The sequence below is a fragment of the Myxine glutinosa genome, chromosome 6 (assembly GCF_964187855.1).
Source record: "Myxine glutinosa chromosome 6, kmMyxGlut1.1, whole genome shotgun sequence".
Taxonomy (NCBI): domain Eukaryota; kingdom Metazoa; phylum Chordata; class Myxini; order Myxiniformes; family Myxinidae; genus Myxine; species Myxine glutinosa.
Genome location: NC_136266.1, coordinates 96,082,961 through 96,108,771, shown reverse-complemented (window position 1 = coordinate 96,108,771; position 25,811 = coordinate 96,082,961). Strand labels below are relative to the sequence as shown.

Here is a 25,811-nt window from a genome sequence, read left to right as displayed (position 1 = left end):
TCGAAGCTCGTGAAAGAGCGAGCATTAATCACACAGAAAGACAAACCGACACATAAAACATATAACATCGGGAGCGGTAGACAAGATGGGGAGAGAGGGGGAAGGACACAAACACAACATTTGAGAGCAGGGACCTAGAGACATGCTGAGGCTCACGTGTATATATCTCAAAGTTATGGATGTATTTGGACGAAACTTGGTTAACAGGTTGGTATGGTGACAAGGACGAATTGATTCGATTTTGGTGAAGATCCAGACACTATAATTTGAAAGTGATTCTTCGCAATTGTGAGATGTGGCCAAATTGACTTATAGCATGGTATCTCAAAAAGCTATGGACCTGTTTTGACAAAACTTGGAAGATGCCTTGGGTAGGTGACAATAACATGCAGACGAGATTTTGGTTCAGGTCCGGATTCAGATCCGGCCTATTTGTGGGATACAAAACTGTAAACAGCCTGGCGGAGGTATGCTCCCTACCAAGTGCCATTCTCGTGTATACACTGGAGAAACGGTGGGGTTGCAAGAATGCGGGCTTGGAGATGTGGGGGACAGTATTGACACGGATGGGTTTGACACCATTATAGGACGTGAGGGGGATGGGTAGGACGGAAGGGGATGGGTAGGGCGGAGGAGGAGGATGGGTAGGGCGGAGGGGGAGATGGGTAGGGCGGAGGGGGATGGGTAGGGCGGAGGGGGGTGGGTAGGGCAGAGGGGGGTGGGTAGGGCAGAGGGGGGTGGGTAGGGCAGAGGGGGTTGGGTAGGGCGGCGGGCTTGGGATCCTAAGGTCCTGAGTTCGAATCCCGTTCAGCTGTTGAATTGATACCAGGTGGGGTTGACTCCGCTTGTCATCCTTCCAAGGTCGGCGAAATGAGTACCAGGGTACTGGGTCCTCTCTCAAGGAGGTTGTTAGCAGGATTTGCACTCTGGCTGCCATAAAAAAAAAACACCTCATTCCGCAGCACACAATCATAGTGGTGTGTCTGGATGATGCTGAGGAGTCGTACAAGGATGCAGCGATGTGCTTGCTGATCCAGCATACGCTCCTATATATATATATAAAACAGTTTGTGCATGTGTAATGTTACCGATAGACTCCTAAACGGAGAGGCTCACGTGCTTGATATTTGGCATAGACATGGCCATTGAGCCTGGGAAGAACATGGCCGACCTAAAAAAAATTATTTCATAATATTTTTTTACCATATTTTTACCTCAGCGCATTTCAGCGAGGAATATTATACACGGAATCTGACCGGTGGCAGAGCAGCGCACTGATTCGCTCAGAGCGATCACGTGATGTTCCTTGCCACCATAAACTCACAGTAAGTAGCATAGATTTTAGCATGATTAGCATTTAGCATGATTTAGCATAGATAGTAGCATGTTTCACATAGATTTTTTTTTCAGCGAGGAATATTATACAAGGAATCTGAACCAGTGGCAGAGCAGCACGCTGATTCGCTCATTGATGACGATCACGATCACGTCATGACGTGATCACGAATGATGTTCGTGACGCGATCACGTGATGTTCCTTGCCGCCATAAACTCACAGCAAGTAGCATAGATTTTAGCATGATTAGCATTTAGCATGATTTAGCATAGATAGTAGCATGTTTCACATAGATTTTTTTTCAGCGAGGAATATTATGCACGGATTCTGACCGGTGGCAGAGCAGCGCCCTGATTCGCTCAGAGCGATCACGTGATGTTCCATCCCCGCCGCCAGTTGGCTTCACTTTTCACGGAGTACGAGCGTTCTATATATTTTCAATTCAGTGCGCCCAACTCGCTCACGTACTTGATTTGTGGCATTGACATGGCCATTGGGCCTTCACGGTGTAATTTGTGCGAGGCTTTTGTCCGAGTGAGCTTGAGTCGAGAGGGCGAATGTACGGGTTGGGAATGTACGGGTCTCCCTTCCCCCACCCGGCAACGCCGGTACTGGAGGGCATCACAGGATCGGTGAGTCTCCAAAATCCGCTTCATGCTGTTGCGAAGATTCAGGACGATGTCGCGATTGTTGTGCTGCTCTCCGACCATGAGAACTGCAACGTCATTGTTGAATGGCCCTCCCCTTCCCCCTCCACCATACCCCCTCCCCTTCTCCCCTCCCTTTTCCCCCTCCCCCTTCCCCTTCCCTTTTCCCCCTCCCCTCCCCCAGAGAGAGTGGAAGGGGAAAGGAGGGGAGTGGAACAGGGGGGGGGGGGGGGAGGGAGAAGAGGGGAGGAGGGGAGAAGAGGGGGGGGAAGTACCCGGCATTCCGTGTGTAAACGTGAGGGAGAAGAGGGGGGAGGGGGAGGGATGGGAGAGGAGAGGGGTGGGAGGGGGGAGGGGGGAGGGGAAGAGGGGTGGGAGGGGGGAGGGGGGGAAAGGTAGGGGGAGGGGGGAAAGGGAGGGGGAGGGGGGAAATGGAGGGGGAGGGGAGAAGGGGAGAGGGAGGGTGGAGGGGGAGGGGGAGGGGTAGGGTGGAGGGGGCAAAGGGAGGGGGAGGGGGAAAAGGGAGGTGGAGGGGGTAGGGTGGAGGGGGAAGGGAGGGGGGAGGGGGGAGGGAAGGGGAGGGCCAGTCAACAATGACGTTGCAGTTCTCATGGTCGGAGAGCAGCACAACAATCGCGACATCGTCCTGAATCTTCGCAACAGCACGAAGCGGATTTTGGAGACTCACCGATCCTGTGACGCTCTCCAGTACTGGCGTTGCCGGGTGGGGGAAGGGAGACCCGTACATTCCCAACCCGTACATTCGCCCTCTCGACTCAAGCTCACTCGGACAAAAGCCTCGCACAAATTACACCGTGAAGGCCCAATGGCCATGTCTATGCCACAAATCAAGTACGTGAGCGAGTCGGGCGCACTGAATTGAAAGTATATAGAACGCTCATACTCCGTGAAAAGTGAAGCCACCGTGTTGCCATCTTGGTTAGCACGACTCGACCAACTCGCTTCGCGGATCTCGTTTGTTTTGAACGTGTGAATTACGTGCGAACGCGTAACTGTGAGTTTATGGCGGCAAGGAGCATCACGTGATTGCTCTGAGCGAATCAGCGTGCTGCTCTGCCACCTGATCAGATTCCGTGTATAATATTCCTCGCTGAAATGCGCTGAGGTAAATATGAATAAAAAATATGGATCTCGTAAAGATGAAAGAAAAAAAAACCTATGTGGTGTGAATGGCAATGTTCCTCGCTGAAATGTGAAAAAAACACAATCGCTTTTCACTCTGAAATACGTGCGAACGCGTAACTGAGTTAATGGCGGCAAGGAACATCACGTGATCGCTCTGAGCGAATCAGCGCGCTGCTCTGCCACCGGTCAGATTCCGTGCATAATATTCCTCGCTGAAATGCACTGAGGTAAAAATATGGTAAAAAAATATTATGATTTTTTTTTTTTAGGTCGGCCATGTTCTTCCCAGGCTCAATGGCCATGTCTATGCCAAATATCAAGCACGTGAGCCTCTCCGTTTAGGAGTCTATCGGTAACATTACACACACACACACACAAACTGTGTTATATTATACATATATTATATATATATATATATATATATATATATATATATATATATATATATATACATACATATATATCTTCCAAGCTGCCCCCCAGAGCCAGTCGCCAGCTCCGCATCGTGCAAAGTCCTTCGTTGGCACTACTGAGCTCCTCACCACATACAAGGCTTTCATCCGCAGCTCAATGGAATACTGCTCTACCCTCTGGGCTGGTACTCCTGCCTCACACCTAGCTCGGCTTCACGCTGTTGAAACCAAAGCGTTCAGAATCATTGGAATCTCCCGCGATGAAGCTGATTCTGAGCGCATTTCTCTCTCTCACCACAGGCAGGTAGATGGTCTTTCTGTCTTCTACCGACTCCTCTCTGGCCCAGCTCCCCCAGTTCTGTCTGTGCTCTGTCCCCCAAATATTCCTGCAGGACGAACAAGATGTGCCAGCAACCCTCTTCTGCTGAAACTGCCAAAATCAAGACTCTCTGCTCACCTTCACTCTTTCATTCCTCTTTTCTCCCGCCTCTGGAACAAACTCCCACACTTCAATCCCTCTCCTCCCTCCAGGTCTTTAAAACAGCTGTTCACCACCATCTCTTATCTTCATGAAACCCGACCATCCCAAACCATGATCTTTTCTAACCCCGTTAAAACACCCCAAATCCGCCTCTTTCAATCCCCAACTTCTTTCCCAAAATTCCTAGTAGTGTTCATTTGCTTTATACCGTGTACCCCTCCCGCCTCCCCCAGCCCTCTCCCTTCCACAGATCTACCGATGTCCCTGTTCTCTTCTGTTTTTGTGCTTGTGTGCTTCCCTCTATCTCCCCGTCTCCCGCTCCATTCATTGTATGTTTTATGTGTCTGTGCATCTTTTCATGTTCAATGTATTAGCTCTTATACGAGCCTGGATTCTGTATTTAAAAAAAAAACAAAATAAAAAAACTCATGAGCCGTTATTCGTTGATCCAGGACATCATCGAGAAGTTCTCTCAGCTTCTCCAACAGAACTGTATGTGTTTGAATTATTTTCTACCCTCGTTGTAAAGCTTACATGTGTCATCCAAGAAATCCATTATTTGCTCACAGGTTCATTATCATCCTCCAGTAGCCTTTCAACATGTTTCACGGGCATCGTGTCCCAGGGCAACACATTACACACCAGATTTGTCATCAATCTCTGATCGGAACGCAAGCTGCATGAAACCCGACCATTTGGTTAATTCGAAGAGCCGAGCAGTCGTGCAGATAGCCACAGTACAATGGTGTAATATGGCCCTCGATCAGCAACCTGAGGTAGGTGCATGAACAAGATTGGTGCAAACTTGACTTGGGATAAGGCAGGAGAAGAAGGGCCATCATATCAAAACAATTTGAATTCCTTTATCAGCTCCCAGTTCATCAACTTTTACTCTGTCTCTCCGTCACACTCTTTCATCACCTCGTAGGTCTCCTGTAGAAGACATGGCAATGATGGCCATTCTGTGAAACTTCCAGGATCCGTTCAGTCTCAGCATGCTGTGATCGACATTATGTGCCGCCCATTGCGTGAATGCTGGAAGTGGAGGTGGGGAAAGCGTAGGCAGCGTCTCATCGTGCAAGACCAACTGCTTGTAGAGAACCTTCGTCGTATGAAACAGAAAATCCCAGGTGAAACGGTTCATTAATCGGAAATCGCAACCCGAAGACATGATCCGTATCAACACCAACACCAACAAAATCGGAAACGATATCGATCGCACCACGTTTAGAAGTGCAAGACCAATGCCGTTTTGTTTGATGTCAAAGTGTATGAGCTTTTCTACAAAGACCCTGAGGCTTGGTGTCAAACATTTTCGCCCCTTTTCCAAGTCGCTAATTTCCTCCGTCGTCGGACATTCCTCCTTTTATATAGTCTGTTGCCTGGATCTCCTCTCGTAGGATTTTTGCGGCGGCCATGATGATCTCTGTTTCTTGATCAGTGTCACCAGGGTCTCTGCGGCACCAACTCTCCTATAATAATAATAATAACTAGAACGGGCACTCGGTAGAGCGCATACCTTCGCCGCAGCTACTGTTCTGTACTTGGCATGGGAGTGTAGGGAACAGAACAACAAAAATACGATTTTGACCTTTTCGTGACCTTGACCTTGACCTTTGACCCGATTGCTCCCAAAATCTAATCAAATGTGTCCCGTATAATAACCAATCATCCCACCAAATTTCATGCAATTCGGTTGAATACTTTTTGAGTTATGCGAATAACATACACACACACACACACACACAGACATACAAATAAATACACAGCGATCAAAACATAACCTTCCGCTTTTGCGAAGGTAATAATAACTAGAACGGGCACTCGGTAGAGCGCATACCTTCGCCGCAGCTACTGTTCTGTACTTGGCATGGGAGTGTAGGGAACAGAACAACAAAAATACGATTTTGACCTTTTCGTGACCTTGACCTTGACCTTTGACCCGATTGCTCCCAAAATCTAATCAAATGTGTCCCGTATAATAACCAATCATCCCACCAAATTTCATGCAATTCGGTTGAATACTTTTTGAGTTATGCGAATAACATACACACACACACACAGACATACAAATAAATACACAGCGATCAAAACATAACCTTCCGCTTTTGCGAAGGTAACTAGAACGGCACTCAGTAGAGAGCATACCTCCACCTGGATGGCCATATCACTCAATGGTGAAGAAACACATAAAAAAATTATACTAGCTCGATCCGGATACGAATCTTCACCAAAATTGAATCGTTTCTTCCTCATCACACGCACAACCTGTCCAACAAGTTTCGTCCAAATCCGTTCATAACTTTTTGAGATATCCCGCGATGTATCGTTTTTGGCCCTATGTCCCATTGGTGAAGAATCACTTAAATTAAATAATTCTCATATCCGAAACCATATTCAGATCTTCACCAAAATCGAGTAGATTCGTCGTTGTCACACATACAACCTGTCCACAAAGTTTCGTCCAAATCCGTCCATAACGTTTTGAGATATCCCGCTATGTATCGTTTTTGGCGCGATGTCCCATTGGTGAAGAATCACTTAAATTAAATAATTCTCATATCCGAATCCATATTCAGATCTTCACCAAAATCGAGTAGATTCGTCCTTGTCACACACAACCGGTCCACAAAGTTTCGTCCAAATCCGTCCATTACTTTTTGAGATATCCCGCTATGTATCGTTTTTGGCCCTATCTCCCAATGGTGAAGAATCACTAAAATTAAATAATTCTCATATCCGAATCCATATTCAGATCTTCAGCAAAATCGAATAGATTCGTCCTTGTCACACACACAACCAGTCCACAATGTTTCGTCCAAATTTGTCCATACCTTTTTGAGATATCCTGCTATGTATCGTTTTTGGCCCAATCTCCCAATAGTGAAGAATCACTTATAAAATTCTAGTAGCCGGATCCGAATCTTCGCCAAAATCTAATCATTTCGTCGGTGTCACATACTCTACCTCTCTGCCAAATTTCGTCGGAATCCGTCCACAACATTTTGAGATACAGACTTGGCATTTAATATGTAATATTTTTTTTTTTCTTGACTTGGGTTTACTTTCTTAACTCAGAATATCAATCTGGTGAGTTTCTTTTACACTTTGGTGATTTATTTGTTAAAAGAACCATGTCACTGATTGTCTGTCGCAGCAAGAAGTCAACAACAGGATTATATCACAGGTGGCGTGGCAAAATGTACGGACAGGTGCATTTGATGATTGGCTTCACAGTCGGGTATACAAGGGTTGTTGCGTTCTGTATTAGTGGAAAACAACTGCTGCACGTCTCCAAAAGTTATTGCCGCTTCCTCTGGAGATGGTCCGTCAACTCGACAATGCTGTTTGTCATGGAGTGGTGGCTTTACGAAATTACGGCATGAAACAGCGTGCTATTGCTCGGCAGTATGGCATCACTCAAGGTCAGGTGTCAAAGATCCTGAAACGAAATGCTCAGAGGGGTGTCCCTACTCCAATACCGAGGCCAGGACGTCCCCGCAGAACCACAAGGAGGGATGATCGCCAGCTGCACCGGTTAGTCCGCAATGGCCGTACCAAGTCAGCTAATCGGCTTAGGGCTGAGTGACAGCAACTGACAAATGTGCCTGTATCCAGAAGGCTAGTCAACCAACGACTGGTTCAAGCAGGCTATCGTGCCAGGCGTCCCCTGAGAAAGCCACGCCTGACCAGACAACACCGCCAGCGCCGATTGCAGTGGGCCAGAGAGCACCGTCAATGGCAGCCAGGACACTGGAATCACGTGATCTTCTGTGACGAGTCTAGATTTCTGGTCTATCATCAAGATGGCCGCGTCCGAGTGTGCAGACAAGTGCACGAAGCCTACAATAAAGATTGTATCGTGCCAAGAGTCCAAGCTGGAGGTGGTGGGGTGACTGTTTGGGCTGCTTTTCATGCAGGGGGCAAAGCTGACCTGATTGTTCTGAATGGAAACCTGAACCAGTTCAAGTACAGGGCCATTCTGGAAGAAACATTGCTTCCGTTTGCTCGTGCAGCCTTTCGAGGAAACTTTGTCTTCCAAGATGACAATGAACGGCTTCATCGTGCTTGCATGATCCAACACTTTCTTGCTGACCGTGGTGTAGAGCATATGGAGTGGCCTGCCATGTCCCCGGATATGAATCCGATAGAGAACTTGTGGGCAGAATTAACGCGTCAAATCGACCACTTGGACCAGCAGCCGACCTCTGTGCGTGAATTGCAGCAGGCTATTGTCACTGCATGGCAAGCGATTCCTGTCCAAACCTTGGCAAATCTCGTGAACAGCATGCCTCAATGTGTACATGCTCTCCTGAATGCTCGTGGGGGTTACACGAAGTACTGAACTGTAATTTTACTGTCCGTAATCCCAGTCGTAATTTAACTTTTGTTTTTGTTAAAAAATTTTTTGGCTAATGTGCAAAATAAAGAGATACTTCTGGAAAACGTACAGAAGTTTAACACAGTACTGTCCGTGAATTGAGTTCGATATCAGTTTACATCACTTTCAAGGATCAATTTATTTGTTTCGAAATGTCAAATGTGTTTTTTGTTTCTTTTAAACGTCACATGAACAAAATCTAGAATAATTTCAACATAATTCCAATGAACTTTTGGTTCTTAGACATCTTGAAAAGTAAGTTCACCCCCACAAAAAAAAATTCCATATTAAATGCCAAGTCTTTATATTGTTCACAAACATGAAACAAACAAACGGACAGACAGGGGTGAAAACATAACTTCCATCCACCTTTGGTGGCGGAGGTAATCATAATAATAATAATAAAATATTTGAAACTGTGAGCAGTGATGCCCCGGGGACCAAGACGCCCCATTCTGATTGGACAAGTGTGCGACAACATCCTTGACAACGTCAGCCCGGACCCGATTATGCAAAGTTTGAACTGAATGGATAAAAAAAAAATGGAGGAGGTGCATTTTCGAGTTTTTTTCATGAAATCCAATATGGTCACCTTGTCACGTGACCTATGATGTCATCCAGAGGATCTACATCAAGTCAGGTGGCATACTACAAGTGGTCCAAATTTCAACTCAATTGATTGAAAAATGAAGGCGGAGCTGCATTTTAACGGTTTTCATGAATTCCAATATAGCCGCCTTGTCTGCCATGTCCCCGGTGCAAAAGTCCAAGCAAGTCACCCCACCACCTCCGGCCTTGGTCACATGACCTATGACATAATCAATTTTTTTTTCATTGCCAAACCTTGTGACCAATAAAAAAAAAAAAAAAACGTCATTTTCAAGTTCTTATTGATGCGTCGATGCCACAAAAAAAGTTTCAGGTTACTCGGATAATTTTTTTTTTACCTCAACGTAGTTGCCAAACCGCTTCACCAATGACGTCATCTTACACAACTTTTTTGCCACATGGGTAGTCGATCATAACCTGACAAGAATCAAACCGATAGCATTTGTGATTTCGGAGAATATTTTTTTTGCTTAAATCCAAGCTGGGTGCCATAGTGATTGCAAAATCAAAATTCGGAAAAAAATGGCATTAATTCCCATTGGCCCCAACATTCCTGGGACGTTTCAACAAGATCAGAGCAACAGTACTGATCCTGCAGCTTCCACAAAACTCGGCGGAAGGAATAAGAAGTCCAATAACAATAGGAGACCCAGTCTCCTTATCGACCTGGTCCCCTATATGTATACTTATAAGGCGCAAATATCCACCCATATAGGATACTCAAGGCGCCGAGATGACGAAAGCCCCTTTATGATGTAAGCAGCCATATTCCAAAAACATGCAAGTTCCCTTGTTCCTTTTCCGCCATTGTGTTCCTCAAGCTTTTGTTTGCTACCTCGCCGCACAAAAAGCAATTTCCAATTGAGCGTGCCAAGCTCAAAAGTCATTTTTAGGGCGTGGTGGCGATTCGTCATCTTTCACAGTAGCCTGAGAATAAGAATAAGTATAGCTCTATCTACATGAACCATGAATTCGTACCTTCCCAGAAACAGAGGCCTGCCAAGATAAATATCCGTATAGTTCATGGCGGCCTTGGGACTGGCTTAGTTTGATAAGTCGATAAACCTTCCTTCCTGACATTCACGGGGTCATGCGTGATTGGCTCTGAGCAAATTACAGAGTTAGCCTTGCACAACACTCCAGGCATGTCTTTACCAACGTTGTCGGTTCGGGAACTGTCAATATCACTCATTTCCTACGATGAAATCGAGAAAATAACTAGAATAATGGCACTGTGTCGCCAAAACGCCTCCGCATAGTCCCACAACGGGTAGATGCCCTCGTTCACTGTCCTAAAAATAAACAAGTTCGATTTAAATCCCTTCAGCTGTTTTCAAGTTTCACATTGACCGGTGAAGCGGTTTCAGAGAAGGGATTTAAAAAAAATTAACATTTTTGCCTGGTATACCACTTCACCTATGATGTCATCATTATCATGCTTTTGTTCCGCATTGAGTACTCGACAATGTATCAAGTTTCAATTTTTTCCATTCAGCGGTTTCTGAGAAATAATTTTTAATTATTTGCTTTTAATCCAAGATGGCTGCCATACCACGTGACCTATGACGTCACAATTATCATAAAAAGTTTCTGCATGGGTGTCACGCCTACCCTGAAAGTTTCGTCTCAATCGGACATGTGGTTGCTGAGAAAAACGAGGTTTAGCTGGGACGGACGGACGGACGGACGGACAACCCGAAAACACACTGCCTCCGCCGACAAAGTCGCCATAAAAACGGAGAGGTAGTTCAAAGCTCAAACATGCCGGGCAAAACCACGACAGCAATATGTTCACTTCCAGATTTTCTGGTTTCCCTTTCGTTTCGCTGACCATTGTCGAAAAATATACAACCACAGATAGGAGATGAAAATGCGCAAATTGTGAAAACGCACGATATTTTGCTACATTCAATACCTGTACGTATTCACCCAGGAGGCCATGTTGGGATTTTTTCAACCCACACCTTTGCAGAGCTCAGATCCAACCTCTCCAACCTAGATTTTTCCAGACTCTTGTCAGCCATCTTTAATTTCACATTTATTAGCCTGAGTAGGTAGAAAGAAAACACCACCCAAATGACCATGAAAGTCAAAACTTCACCACAATAAAAACGGTATCCCAAAGCGGATTCTTTTTGACTTTTAGTACGTTGTTCTGAACATATTCCAGAGTCGAATGCAACTTAGTCTGCTTTGTGTGGAATTATTTCTCGGTTTCACCCTGTTCCGCTCAAATTATTAGCAGCTGCCATCTTTCTTGGAGTACCAGGTTAAACGTGGCTTGCACAAAATCATGGAGACAGGAAACGGCCACTTCATCCATTACATTACAGCAAATTGCATTGCAGCAAATAATTCCTCGATGGCAAAAGTGTTCCAATCACATTTCGGCCTGCAACTCGGTAGCAAAAACTCGAATCGGATCCTGCTCGGTACTTTGGGCAAAAACATTGCCGGGTTCCGGATTGGCTCAGAACTCGAGCAAATTGGCGTTGCATCAAGCGTATGTAAATCGATTGCATGAAGGACACATGTAGCGTCGATCTAAGCTGCGTCGGAAGGTGCAAGCTGGTCGCAGCACCGCTCACATTACAAACTAGAACGGCACTCAGGAGTGCACACCTCCGCCTGCTGAACAGTTTACGTTTTGCATGCCACCGATAGGCCGAATCTGGATTCGCACCTGAACCAAAATCTAATCGGCTTGTTCTCGTCACCAAACCAACTCACCCCCCAAGTTTATTCATAACTCGTCAATAACCTTTTAAAATATCATGTTATATATCGATTTTCACCCGATATCTCAATGGTGAAGAATCACTTAAAAGTTAAACAATTATTGTAGCCGAATCCATATTCAGATCTTCACCAAAATCTAAACGATTAGTCCTTTTCACACACACAACCGGTCAACCAAGTTTCGTCCAAATCCGTCCACAACTTTTTGAGATATTTTGTTCACAAACGGTCAGAAATAGACATACAAACAAACAGAAGACAGATAAACAGGGGTGAAAACACAACCTCCATTCACCTTTGGTGGCGGTGGTAACCAACGATGTCAGCACAGGAAAGATAGCGATGAATTAGTTACTTGATACTGCAAAGTTTATTTCCATTCCTTTCATCCGACAATGAGTTATAAAAATCATATTTCCATAAAGAATGTTGCAAGACTTGCACCAGACGCTCATCCGATAAGTGTTTTTGTCCCACCTTTCATAGCGTCACACTGCTATCGACGTACTCTGCGAACACCGTGTGGGTGATCCGTGCGGATACGCTGCGTGTTGAGCTGAGGCTCGACAAGTCGATGACAGAGAGAAATCGGCGAGGCCCGGCACTTGCCGTACAGCGCAGTGCACCATCCAACGTCATTGCCAAGGAATGCAAGTGATCGATTGCTAATTGGTTTGAGGCGAGTACTTTTTTCTGAGTTTATAAATGGTGTTTAACAAAGTGTCAAACAGGAATGAAATGAAGAAATAACAAACATGTACAAGTGGTTTTGCCCAGCTTCAAGCCCTGTCGCTAAGCGGAGTGGCTTTCGACCATGCGCCTGTGATTGTAAATGAAATAGTCATGTGATCATGAAGAAACAGTGCCCCAAGCCATCGCCAATGAGGATTTGAGAAACGCCAACGTTAACGTCAGCCACCAAATGACATGAAGCGCGATGGGTCAGTGGTAGATTTCTCGTTTGCCTTTATGGCGATGGCTGCTTTGTTTCACGCGTATGCAAACAATGTTTTTTTGTGTTTTATGTGTCGGTTTCACTTTTTGTGTGATTAATGTTGGCTCTTTCACGAGCCTCGATCTTGTATACAAAAAAAAAAAAAAAAAAATACACAGCATAGTTCTTAAAAAAAAAAAGAATATTCAAAATATCAAACGACAAAATGAAATTATTATGTGTCTTGCAAATTAGTTTCGAGAACTGAGTGGCGTGCTGATGATGAGGGGAGTGTCGTTGAAGCTGAAGGGAAAGGTGTATGCTGCATGTGTGAGAAGTGTTATGATTTATGGGAGCGAGACATGGGTAATGAACGTAGAGCAGCAACGAAGGCTGGAAAGGGTGGAAATGCGAATGGTTCGACGGATGTGCGGAGTATCGTTGAGAGAGAGGAAGACAAATGATGAATTGCGGAAGATGATGGGAATAGAGCCTGTGATTGATGCTGTGAAGAGAAACAGGTTGAGATGGTTTGGTCATGTGTTGAGGAAGGATGAAAGTGATGGAAATGAATGTGGAAGGAAGTAGAAGACAGGGAAGACCGAGAAAGACTTGGCTAAAGATGGTGGAAGAAGAAATGCGGGCAAGGGGGTTAACAAGGAGAGATGCAGAAAATAGGGCAAGATGGCGAAGATTGTCATGGGGACCGCAAGGCTAACCCCCGCTCTAGCAGGGAAAATGGCCTTAAAATGCATGTTGCTGTTTGCAAATTAAAGGTTTTTGTGGTTTTTCTTCAATTTGAGGGTTACAATTTGTGAACTTTATCAACCGTAAGTGAAAAACCGTAGATTTCATGTCGTCCACGTATAAAACAATAAGATAGAACACTTGCTTGAGAAAACCGATATTCAACTGTCGGCAGAGCGTATGCCAATCAGAGTGAACGCAGCGCGAGAGTGGCCTTGCGAGACCCGTGCTCACAACCAACTCAGAGCGAGTGGACCGTGGGCAGAGCCTGTTTTGTTTACTTCCGTGACTCACCTCGCATATCCACCTGCATTTATAATATGTTGTGTAAAAATCTTACACAATTCCTATCTGAAACTCGTCAAGCACAAAACTTGCACACAAAACGTGGAAAAAACACCCAAAATGTTGACGATCTTTCAAATAAATATTGTCCAATCACAGCACATGTAACATAGAGCACGAGCGGCCGTGAGCGCTAATCAGCCAATCGCGCGCTTCGTTTCAGACTGTACATACAGTACTGGCGCAGCTGTCATGGCGACTTCATGTCATCAGATGCAGCTACGGAAGGCGAAGATTCTGTTAGTTCTTCGGGGTTTTGCTTCATGCACGTCGTCAATACGCACAGCAGAATGATTCCATTGTTTAATAAGATTTTAAATAAGTTAATTTTAAATAAATGTTATTTTGAAGAACATTCCAATTCATTTTTTAATAAGAGCTTCATAATTTCAGTTCAGGAAGAATAATAAAATAAAATAAAATCACAGTTTGATATTCAAATTAGAATGGCCATCTTCTGGGAAAAAATATTGTATCATTCCCTCACATTATAAGCCTGGTGTTGGCTGAGCGGTTAGGGTGCCGGCTTGGGATCCTAGGATCTTGGGTTTGAATCCTGGCCAATCGCTGAATTAACACCATGGGGGTTGACTCAGCCTGTCATCCTTCCGAGGTCGGCAAATTGAGGACCAGTTCACTGGTAATTCCCTGTGTGTCGCAAGGACGACCAACAGGGTTGGCGGCAGGAAGGGCATCCGGCCATAAAACATTGCTTCAAAAAGGGGACCACGGTGCCAAAAAAAGGCCAATCCCTGCACTGCAGGGAAAAATGGCCTCTAAAGGTGGTTCTTTTCTATTCCCTCACTTTATACGACTGCGTGTGTGCGTGCGACTGCATGTGTGCGCGTTGTGTGTGTGTGTGAGGGGGTGTAGGACCTCGATCACCCACACTCCTGGACACTTTCCCCATCTCTTCATAGACTACATACTTTATATTTAGAATTCCCATTCAGTTATAAACAGCTATATATAAATGGTCACAAGATGGCGCTATAGCTTTTGCTAATTAGCATAACTAATTAATGTGCAACTTTTTGCACTGACGAGTTATGAATTTTTTACAAGTGATTTTTAAACTAAATATCTGCAAAATTTCAGCTAGTTACCAGAGGTGGGTCACAAAAGTAAAAAACTAGACACATTTTGCTTGTTCGGCCCACGGTCTATAGACAGGTAACAGTTACAGTGCCCGATTACGGCAACATTTTGCTTTGATACAGCAACTCGCAAAGGAACAACATGATCATTTTATATCACATCCGATTCTTATACGAACAAACATTTCGACCACACATGCTTTGCAAAATACTGCAATTACATAATTTCACGTGACGGGGAAATATCCGAGTTATTTCCCGTGTTGACAGCCAAATCTGGCTCGACTCTGTACTAACCAGATTCCAACATGGGTGTCGTTTTTTAAATAAAGCACTATGATTATGATGCTCTTTGTTCCACACTTGCCATTTTCCGCCCCCTTTCCACCAGCATATACCAGGTGGGTCAATGGAAGGCCAGTCGGTCCCCAGAAGCTGCTCCCTTTTTTCCAGCTGCGAACCCTGATTCACAAACATCTCATTTAAAATAGTTCAACGTTTCTCACGCCTTTACTTTAACCATCTCACCAAACAAACCTCAATCCATTGGAAATTAAAGATATTTCCTCCGATGCAGAAACCTAAGGTGCATACAATAATCCCAGAAATAAGAAGTTTATTTTAGCAGCCACAAATGGCATACCAAAAGGCTTTACAGTCGCAATGGGTACTGCTGAAAAACACCCAGAACCAGCTACAGCATTCAAAGGGAAGACTACATGAATTAGGGATTATTGTTACCACAAAAAAAAAAAATCCATCACATTCACAAGACATCGGGATAAAAATGCAGACGCTTCCGCATCTGTCCAACAATGCACTAAATGTGGTTTTAGAATCAGTAAGGTAGGGCCTAGAAACCTCTCAGCAATTCCCCTTGAGATACAACAGAAGATGGTGTTACTGAAGCAGGGCCACAACATATTTACAACCAGGTGAAAAACAGAGTGGTGGCAAAAGAGACTGCAATTCCGAACAGTGCAACAGGGTTAAATCGAATACCAATGTAGTGACTCTGGACGAAGAATACTTTCATTGGCAGGACGCATAGGAGAAACCAAATGCTTTTTGTTCTTCACAAAAAGTGGAAGAGGTTTCACGACGCGAAGGCTTTGCCTTTGCCATTCGTTTCCGAACACAAAGACGTCAGGACATGTGTATCAGCAAACCCAGCGATTTGGGGTTTTTTTGTTTGTTTTTGTAGAACAAAATCTAATGGTTCCTCTAAGTCGGCAACGGTACACGCACGCACAAAAAGGTTATTTACAACGATGGCTGGGCTTGGGAGGGACGTGAAAAGAAGCTAATGCCACATGCGATGCAAAATGCAAACGCAAAAGGCCTCATCATAGGCTGTTTTGTTTCACTATCATACAAAGGGTTCAAAAGTAACGAGGGTAAGTGTACACCAATTGTGGTTTACAATGACCTATGTATACTATTTACAAAACAAAAATACTTAAGGAGGCTCCTCTTGTCTTGATCTTCAAGTGCAGTGGTGTTGGTGGGGAGGGGGAGAAGTCTTCAAGGCTTACATCTTGCATTCCTGTCCAACTACATCACTACATCCAAATAGGCAGATCCCGATTATTAGATCCAGCGAGGATTTGTGCGGGGCAAGTTGTTGCAACATAAATTTTGAGCAGCCATGTGAAACCACGTTCGACCGTCGTTCGTGCTCGGGCACAAGAGCCCAAGCAAGCGTCGTCATCGTCGCTCAAAGCTGCAAGCGGCTCTGTGTAGACCATATTCTGAAATTAACCTGAACAATAATTATTCTCACCCAATGTCTCCACGCAATACGGAAATGAAAGCTAATCCGTGGAGGTGAATGTTTTACAGAAGACAAAGAGCAATTATCAGATCCAATGCTCTCGTTTTGTACGTGCATTGCTCGAGCCTTTACATCCGAGGTCAGCGTTTTCACTGGCTGTGGGGGGGGGGGGGGGGGGGGGGAAAAGGTCGCCTGCACCTCATGTTACAACTACTACATTGAGAAGACATTTGCAGAAAGAGTTTCAACATCGGTTTTTCTGTAAACAAATGGCAAAATGCATTCTCCAAAAGAAAAGCGACAACTTTCAGGACCCGATGGAGGAAACTCTGGAAGTAACTTCAAACAGATAACAATGGTCGGTTCCATATAGAGTCAGAAATGTCCTTCGGCAAACGTTAAAGGCTTTGACAACTTGCAAAACCACCGTGTAATGTAGAGGTCTTTCCATCCAGGGATTGGGTAACACAATCCAAAGGCAATGGTTTGCTGCAGCAGGTCATGTCTTCAACAAGTTCCAGAGGAATTGAAGAATGTCATGGTGAAACCAAACGGTCTGAACGCACACACCCAACGTTTTGTCGTTTCCTCACTGGTGACTCTGCTCCGCTCTAGTCTGTCATCCAGCATTCCAAAAGGACTGTGGATAAATGCCATCATACATCCATGAACTTGGATGGAGGGGACTTGGTTTCAAAAGGCTCGGACCACATCCGGCGCAGGTCTCCCTGTGTGGCACAAATAGACCTTCAACAACTATAATGCAGTTTACATATCATTTCAAACCAAGGAGTAAATGAATAAATAAATAAAGGGATTTGCTCAAAGCCGTTGCACACCATTCTGCCTGAAGTGAACATTTTTCAAAGGATCAGGATTTATTAACCCAACTTGTACACGAGACAAGGCTCATTTTTACCTGCGACATGTCGCAGGTCTACAAGAGCTTCTCGTTGCTGTTGGGGTTCTTGTTAGGGTTGAATTTTGAAATGTGCACCCATTGGTCAGACAGCTGTCAGAACATGCCCACATCTGTCGCTTGACTCCACCCACCACAGCGCCATCTTGGTTTTCTGGTGGGCCTAACACATTAGGCCTATAGGCCTCTGCTGATTATACACTGCCTGGGTTTGTTCCGTAAGATTTCCATTGTCGTTGTTTGGGTCGAGTGTTATTGATGACGAGGGACCCCAAAAAATTTAATCATATGTCGAATAACATTAAGGTTTAATCAAGCCCGGCAGAATGCACGGTAATCAAGTGTTACATTACGCAAATAACGTATTAAATGCGTGTTTCCCAATCGGTCCGTTCCCGGATTTTGTCGCAGGTTGTGACCACAGTACAGTCATTCTTGTTTTGCACTGTTTATCAAGTGACTGAGCAGCCAGGGTCCACAGGGGCTTGACCTTTTAAAAGAACTGCCTTTGGACCAAATTCACATTTTAGTGGACGAGAGTGATCGATGATGCAACTGCGCAAAATGTCGTGCAACGTTTGAGGATGTGGGGAAGAAACACGGCTGAGACAGATGTGCTATTGGTGATTGTGGAGTTCTGTGTTCTTTTACAAATCATCTGAATAAGGTATTTTTAAAGACAATAAAAGTGGATCAAAGTTATTGCAATACACTGCTTATTTGTCTGTTCCATGCCCCCCCAAGTGTCTTATCACTTCAGACAGGATACCAACCACCGTTTAGAGGCCATTTTTCCCCGCAAAGCGGGGGGTGGCCTTTTCGGGGACCGTGGTAGTTGTTGTTTTTTGGTCCCCTTTTTGAAGCAATGTTTTACGGCCGGATGCCCTTCCTGACGCCAACCCTTTTTGCCGCCTTCAACGACAAACAGGGAATTACCAGTGAACTGGTACTCAATTAGCCGACCTCGGAAGGATGACAGGCTGAGTCAACCCCCCTGGCATTAATTCGGCGATCGACCGAGATTCGAACCCAGGATCCTAGGATCCTAAGCCGGCACCCTAGCCGCTAGCCCAACACCGTCACAATTTCGGTTTTCGAGGCCGGCCGATAGGCAAAGTGTGACCGGAAGGGACGAGGTTCTCCTGACCACGTGGCCCTTGACTTGGTTTGTCCGCACAATGTGGGCGCTTTCAGGATGAACTTTAGCCGGGGAGCGTTTGGGCGCCCCGGTCTGATACTGCCGCCCACGCGCAGAACAACTTGTGAGTGCACGTGGGTCCCGGCGGTCCCACTGGCCTAGCGCTACCATGTTTAGACAGCGAACTCCGTCCCCGGGCACCGGCACCTACTCCCGGAAGTTTGAGAGATCAGCAGTGCCGGGCACGGTAGGACACCCGCGGAGCCCCGGCGACGCGCGAGCCTACGCGTTAGCGTGCTACGGCGGAATCAACGGCTTCGGCCACGGCCGGGCCGATACTCGGCCCGGTCGCCCGGAAATGAACTGGTTCGACGCCCGCGCTAGAGAGGTCGCGGGCGACTGAGATGTATTAACAAATGATTAATTAATTTGAGACGTCTGATTTCTAGTGTTTGGAAATTTGGAAGAGCTTGACCCTAGCCTTTCCCTTGCGAGGGCAAGGAGGAACTTAACACTTGACACTTAAGCTTAGTTTGAAGTACACCCTGCCAGCGCTCCCGGTGGGACGGCAGGGCAACCAGAAGGGACGAGGTTCTCCTGACCACGTGGCCCTCGATCTGGGAAGCGAGAGGCGTTCCATTAGTGGACGCGCCCCTCACGCCCGACTTTTGGGCGGCCCCGGCAGGCCGTTTGTTTTGACGTTCCGTGACAGGCCCCGCACCCCCACCTCCGGGCCGACCGGGCGACCGGAATGAATCCCGGTGTCCCGATCCGAACCTTCAGAGCGGGCCGGCTGGGGAGTGCCAAGCACCCCATACCTGCACTTTCCGTCCCTGCGGTCCCAAATACCGGAACCACCCGAATACCACTTTATTCGACAAAATGAGGTGCGGCCTACAGCCTTAGAAAACCAACCCTATATAAGTCAATACCTCCAACGACAACACCAGGGTCAACTTCAGACAGGATGATGCTTACAATTCAAAACCAAACATGCTTAAACTGTTGATGTGTCAGTTCCAAGTGTGTTTTGTCAATGTTACTAGATCTCTTCGAAACTAAACGACTCAACATGTCAGATATTAAAGCAGGACAATGCACACCTTAATGTAGGCCATTGTGAGCAAAGGAAGGAGGGTGAATGGGACCAGATAGAGGAGTGCTGGTTGTGCCGCGCGATGAATCCGAGAGGCCACTGTTGCTGTCAGAAGACCTGAGGAGGAACGAGCAACAGTGGAATCGCCATTGCTCAAAGGCCACATCAGGATGCCTCACAATGATAAACTCAGGTCTCCAAAAAAACAATTTTACTTTAGATGGAGAATCCAGCATGCAGGGGTGGGTTCAAGATTATCCTGAAATTGGCAACATGCATGAAAGGAGTCAAAACATTTCCTTCTACCATTATGGAATGGACCTAGCAGAAAAGAAACAGCACAGATGTGAGTCCTTTTAAAATGGAGTTTACAGCCAGCCGATGTTTTTGGAACACAAGTCGTGTTTTTGGCTGAAACGTTTTGAAAAGCAGCCAAATATATTTTGGAGGGGCAAATACAAATGTATTCTGCACACTCAAGAATAACCAAGGATTACCATCCACTTTTAAAACTTTTGCACGATAAATATTTCTCAACCCACAAGGGAGTCCTCGATAAAGGTAAGTCCAATTGTCCCTTTTTTCGGTATAACGTTGTTGATGAATTAACACTTTTCTGATACAAGTAGGTATGTTTCAGTATAAAAACTTAAAAATGTAAATAAAAACAAAAAAACCCAGAAGCTCTGTCTCTCCCTGCCTTGTGTATTATTGTTATGCCACCATCTTTGTTGAATGTGTGTGACCAGCTTAATTTTATTCACCTTCGGTAGGGCATTTATTTTCCTCTTAATTTAGAGTATCAGACTCTGTCTGGGAGAGTATCAGACTGGATCAGACTCGGCAACGGTTGCTAGAGTGAGATGTGCATGGAAGAAGTTTCGGGAACTGAGTGGCGTGCTGACGAGGAGGGGTGTGTGGTTGAAGGTGAAGAGAAAGGTGTATGCTGCATGTGTGAGAAGTGTTATGATTTATGGGAGCGAGGCATGGATAATGAACGTAGAGCAGCAACGAAGGCTGGAAAGGGTGGAAATGCGAATGGTTCGGTGGATGTGTGGAGTATCGTTGAGAGAGAGGAAGACAAATGATGAATTGCGAAAGATGATGGGAATAGAGCCTGTGATGGATGCTGTGAAGAGGAACAGGTTGAGATGGTTTGGTCATGTGTTGAGGAAGGATGAAAGTGACGGAAATGAATGTAGAAGGAAGTAGAGGACGGGGAAGACCGAGAAAGACTTGGCTAAAGATGGTGGAAGAAGAAATGCGGGCAAGGGGGTTAACAAGGGGAGATGCAGAAAATAGGGCAAAATGGAGAAGATCGTCATGGGGACCGCAAGGCTAACCTCCGCTCTAGCAGGGGAAATGGCCTTAAAATGCATGTTGTTGTTGTTGTTGCTTGCTTAATTTAGAGTATGAGTGACAATCGTCAAGCGAGGCTAGTGCATCTGTGAGCAAGAGGAGATGCAGTGCAGTCACCTGCAGACAAAACTAGTTTGTTGAGGCGGTTCAATGCTGGTGATCGTGCAGTGCACATAGCTCCTGTCATTGGGATACCTATGACGACTGCGAGGACAATCAGAGCAACCAAGGACAAGGTGAGAGCCGCTGGCGGTGCAATATGCCACTGGGTGCTTCTAGGAATGGTCACACTCGTAGTTTGGTGATGGAGAATATGGAATACTGTGTTTATTTATCAGTCTGGATCGAAGACCAAAACCAACGTCGTGCGCCAATAAATTTGCTTTTGATCGAGGCTAAGGCCCACGGTTTATTTAACGACCTGAAGAGAAAAACGAGGTGAATCAAGTCAAATTGAAACCTTTAACATGAGCACAGGCTGGTTTGAATGTTTTAAGCAGTGCAATAACCTTCACACCATCAAGATGACTCCAGGGGCCCACCGGTCACAGTCACAGGGGATCTTCTGCACAACGTGATATATCTAGACCTGCTGAAAGGCCTCCATCTGAAAGTGACACACCTGGATCTGTTGATGGGCCTTCCCATGAAGCTTCTTCTTTCGCATGCGGTACAGCAGGTGAGACAGTTCCGCCCACATTGGAAGTCACATTAGAGAGCACGTGAGAGAAAATAGAGACAAGTAGAAGAGAGACGTCAGATGCTTCTAACTCTGTGGTCCAGAAAAATATTTTAAAAGGGAACTGACATTTGTTTGACCTGTTCAACCAAATTGGAATCTTATTTTTGTATTACAGTCAATTGCATTAGTCAACTGCACAGCCACATCATGTCCCTCATCTTCATCAATGATCTTTCTGATTCCATGGAAAATCGTGCCAACATCTTTGCTGATCATTCCACCCTCAGCTGAATCATTTCTCATCCTTCAGACGGGCGTGTAGCAGCCTATTCACTTTCTGCAGACCTTGAAAGAATCAGGAGCTGGTCCAACACATGGAATCTATCTTTCAACTCCACCAAACCCCACACATCACCCTGTCTCTTCGAAAGGATTGTGTGGCAAACCTCCATCCCCCTCTCCCATCTACTTCCTAAACAAATCACTTGAAGAGGTTAAGTCACTCAAATTTTAGGGCCTCACCATTAGCCATGATCTTTCTTGGGCAGACCGTATTTCCAACATGTCCTCCAAAGTCATCTGTCGACTGGGCATCCTTCATTGTGTAAGGTCTTTCCATGGCCAGTGTGAACTCTTGACAACCCACAAGACCTTCATTTGCAGCTTGATGGAGTACTGCTCTCCCCTTTGGCCTGGCGTCTGTGCCTCAAACCCTGCTCTTCTTGATGCCGTGGGAAGCAACGCCCTCAACATCCTTGGGATCTCCCACGATAAAGCTGAGGGTCTAGCCGTGTTATTCGCATCGCAGGCAGGTTTGGTGGCCTCAATATTCCACTGCCTCATTTTTCATTTTGCACTCTCAATTCTACTGTGCTCTTGGGGTTTCCCTCTTTCCATTTTGTTCTCTTCCATATTGCTCTTGCTCCACGAGCTTCTATCATCTCTCTATAATTCCAGTAATCTCTGTGTGTCTGTGACCGCTGTTTCTCGACAACCACTGGTCTGATCTAATCGAAACTTGCCAGCTATATTGCTGGGGACCTGAGGATGTGCCTTTTCAAGGTTTCATATTAATCGGACAAGTGGTTACCAAGTCATGGCCATTTATTTCGCAAACACATACATAGGGCGCCGCCTTGTGGTCACCCCTCCCCCCTTCTTCACCAACTTGGACCACGTGCGTAATGGCGTTCTGCGCCGCGGCACGCGGCCACGAAACGAGCAGGGGAGATCATCGGCAGAACGCAACCTCGACTGCAGGTGCAAAATATGTTGGCGCTAATAGAATAATTGGCCAATAAAACTAATTTGCGATTAATCGTAACTGCGATATGCGACCTTCCAGACAGTGAGGACTTAACTTCCGGACTTACGGATAGTGACGACTTACTGTCTCAACTGTATCTTACTAATATCTTACTTTCTTATCTATCTATACTGTCGTATCTGGCTTATACTTACTGTCTATATACTTACTGTCTATATTATAGATTGATTGGAGTTAAACACAATGCCCCAATCCATTCGTCGTTTACGAGAGCGAAGGAAGGAAACTGCGCGTCGTGCTCGCGCTATGGAATCTGACGAAGCACGAGCTGCTCGCCTGACACGCGACGCTACGCGCATGACAAGGCGTCGTGCAGCTGAAACAGATGAAGAACGAGCTGCTCGCTTGGCAGAAAACACTGAACGCGAGGCAAGGCGTCGTGCAGACGAAACGGATGAGGAACGAGCTGCTCGCTTGGCAGAAAACACTGAACGCGAGGCACGGCGTCGTGCAGACGAAACGGATGAGGAACGAGCTGCTCCCTTGACACGCGACGCTACGCGCGTGACAAGGCGTCGTGCAGCTGAAACGGATGGAGAACGAGCTGCTCGCTCTTTGTGCTTTTCCTTGCGATGAAATTGCAAAATGGCAAAATATGTTGGCGCTAATTGAAGAATTGGCCATTAAAACTAATTTGCGATTAATCGTAACTGCGATATGCGAACTTCCGGACAGTGAGGCCTTATTTTTGGTACATACGTCAACGTATGTATGTCCACGTACTTACCTCCCCGCACGTACGGGCACGCACTAGTTTATATACAAAAAAAAAAAACCTTTGGCAATTTGATTGAAACCCCTTCAGTGGTTCACCAAATAATTTTGAATTAAAAGGCACATGCCCTTTGGCCTTTGAACCCAAAATGTAATCAGTTCATCTTTCTGCTGAAGTCTATACTTGTGCCATGTTTGTTTGAAACCTCTTAAGTGGTTCACAATATATTGTGACAACAAAAAAGACCGAAAGTCCACAGGCGGCATAGCCGGGCTTGTAAAATATTATAAATCACAAACACACATGATTAGCTTCTTAAAGACTCGCTAATGCTGTTTATAACATTAAACAAATAAATTTGGAGGAATCCCGACATCCGTGAGGTAGGTTTTACATTCAGAATTGAGGGAAGATCTACGCTAATCTATATACCCCACAAGGATTGGGTTAATAACATGCTATCAAAAAACCAAGTCAAATTCCTTACTTCCGCAGTTGTTAGTACCATACACCGCTTGTCATTGATTCAAGAACCACACACCGCTTCAATCCATTGACTTTGCATTCACGACATTGGGATTAAAGTGTTATGGTCATATTTACAATATTATTCGTCCCCTACCGGTGTACACCGAAGGGGACTATAGGTTTGCCCTCCGTCTGTTAGTCGGTCGGTCGGTCCGTGGGTCCGTGGGTCCGTCAGTCCGTGGGTCCGTCAGTCCATGGGTCCGTCAGTCCGTGGGTCCGTCAGTCCGTCAGTCCGTCAGTCAGACCGTCAGTCCGTCAGACCGTCAGTCCGTCAGTCCGTCAGTCAGTCAGTCAGTCCATCAGTCAGTCCGTCAGTCCGTCAGTCAGTCCGTCAGTCCGTCAGTCCGTCCGTCAGTCCGTCACGCAAAGAACAGCTTTCCGGACTTTTTTTTCCTAAACTCTAAATGCTAATGATTTCAAACTTGGTACATGGTTTCGTCATCATAAGTTACAGATCAAGTTCAAACTTCACGACGTTTCGATAATTTTTGACAAAGTTATGGCACTTTGAACTTTGGGAATTTCCCCAACAGTTTTCCAGACTATAATTTGGAGTGCGGTAAGTCATAATACTGTCTTCTATGACAGTGCTACCCAATGCCGGTAGGGGACATGTATTGCAGCGCAATACTCAGAATGCTTGTTATTTTTTACTATTACGAAAACGACACTACTGAAACGATACACTACTGTATTAAGAAACCTGGGCTTAATTTGTCCGAAACGACCCGAAGGTGAGGCATGAAGCATAATAAGGCCAATACCTACCGTTTTGTTGGAAGCGACGTAACGCCAATGCTTTCGATATTTGATGGTCATTTTAACAATTATTGTTTCACAGAAAATGAAAAACGTAAAGGTAGAGCATGGCGACTGTGATATATGACAGGTTCGACGATATGTTCGGCCTGAACGAAATTGGAATCAAAATGCCAGTGTGGAGAGTCAGCCGCTGTACCGCCGTAATGACATCAGACGTAATCACATCACCCTGTCAAGTGACCAGATCCTCAGCTCTGATTGGTATGCGTTTGAGGGGACATACATACAGACAGCCAAACACTGTTCTAGACGGTGGTGCCCCATGGGCTACGCCATAAAAATAATAACAGACGGCAGGACGGAGAATCCAAAACATAGCATCTCAACACTTTGACTGTGGAAGCATAAAAACCAGACAAACTCTGAGCCACCTTCGTATTACTACAATAACTAGAACGGCACTCGGTAGAAGAGCACATACCTCCGCCAGGTTGAACAGTTTACGTTGTGTATTCCACCGATAGGCTGGATCCGGAACAGACCCAAAATCTAATTCGCGTGTTCTTGTTACCTACCTATTTTTTGCATTCCTTGTTTTAGAAGGGTTTGTTGATCTGGAGAAAGCATTCGAAAGAG

General features: G+C 45.6%; 2 protein-coding genes across 3 annotated transcripts in view; one reads left to right on the top strand and one right to left on the bottom strand.

The window, feature by feature from the left end:
- Nucleotides 1-25,811, top strand: part of LOC137430068 (acetyl-CoA carboxylase 1) — a 763,460-nt gene that overhangs the window by 71,587 nt on the left and 666,062 nt on the right. The gene's annotated exons all lie outside the window — the stretch shown is intronic.
- The window catches only part of SPPL3 (signal peptide peptidase like 3), a 154,946-nt gene continuing 141,234 nt past the window's right edge, over nucleotides 12,100-25,811 (bottom strand). Inside the window, exons 10-11 of one of the 2 annotated variants that reach the window (XM_068120577.2) lie at nucleotides 19,810-19,919; nucleotides 12,100-17,377 (exon numbers count right to left, since the gene is read on the bottom strand). In XM_068120577.2, the coding sequence (XP_067976678.2) occupies nucleotides 17,306-17,377; nucleotides 19,810-19,919 (182 nt within the window). In that variant the 3' untranslated portion in view covers nucleotides 12,100-17,305. The remainder of the gene's footprint in view (nucleotides 17,378-19,809; nucleotides 19,920-25,811) is intronic. The other variant, XM_068120573.2, reaches the window with a different exon arrangement.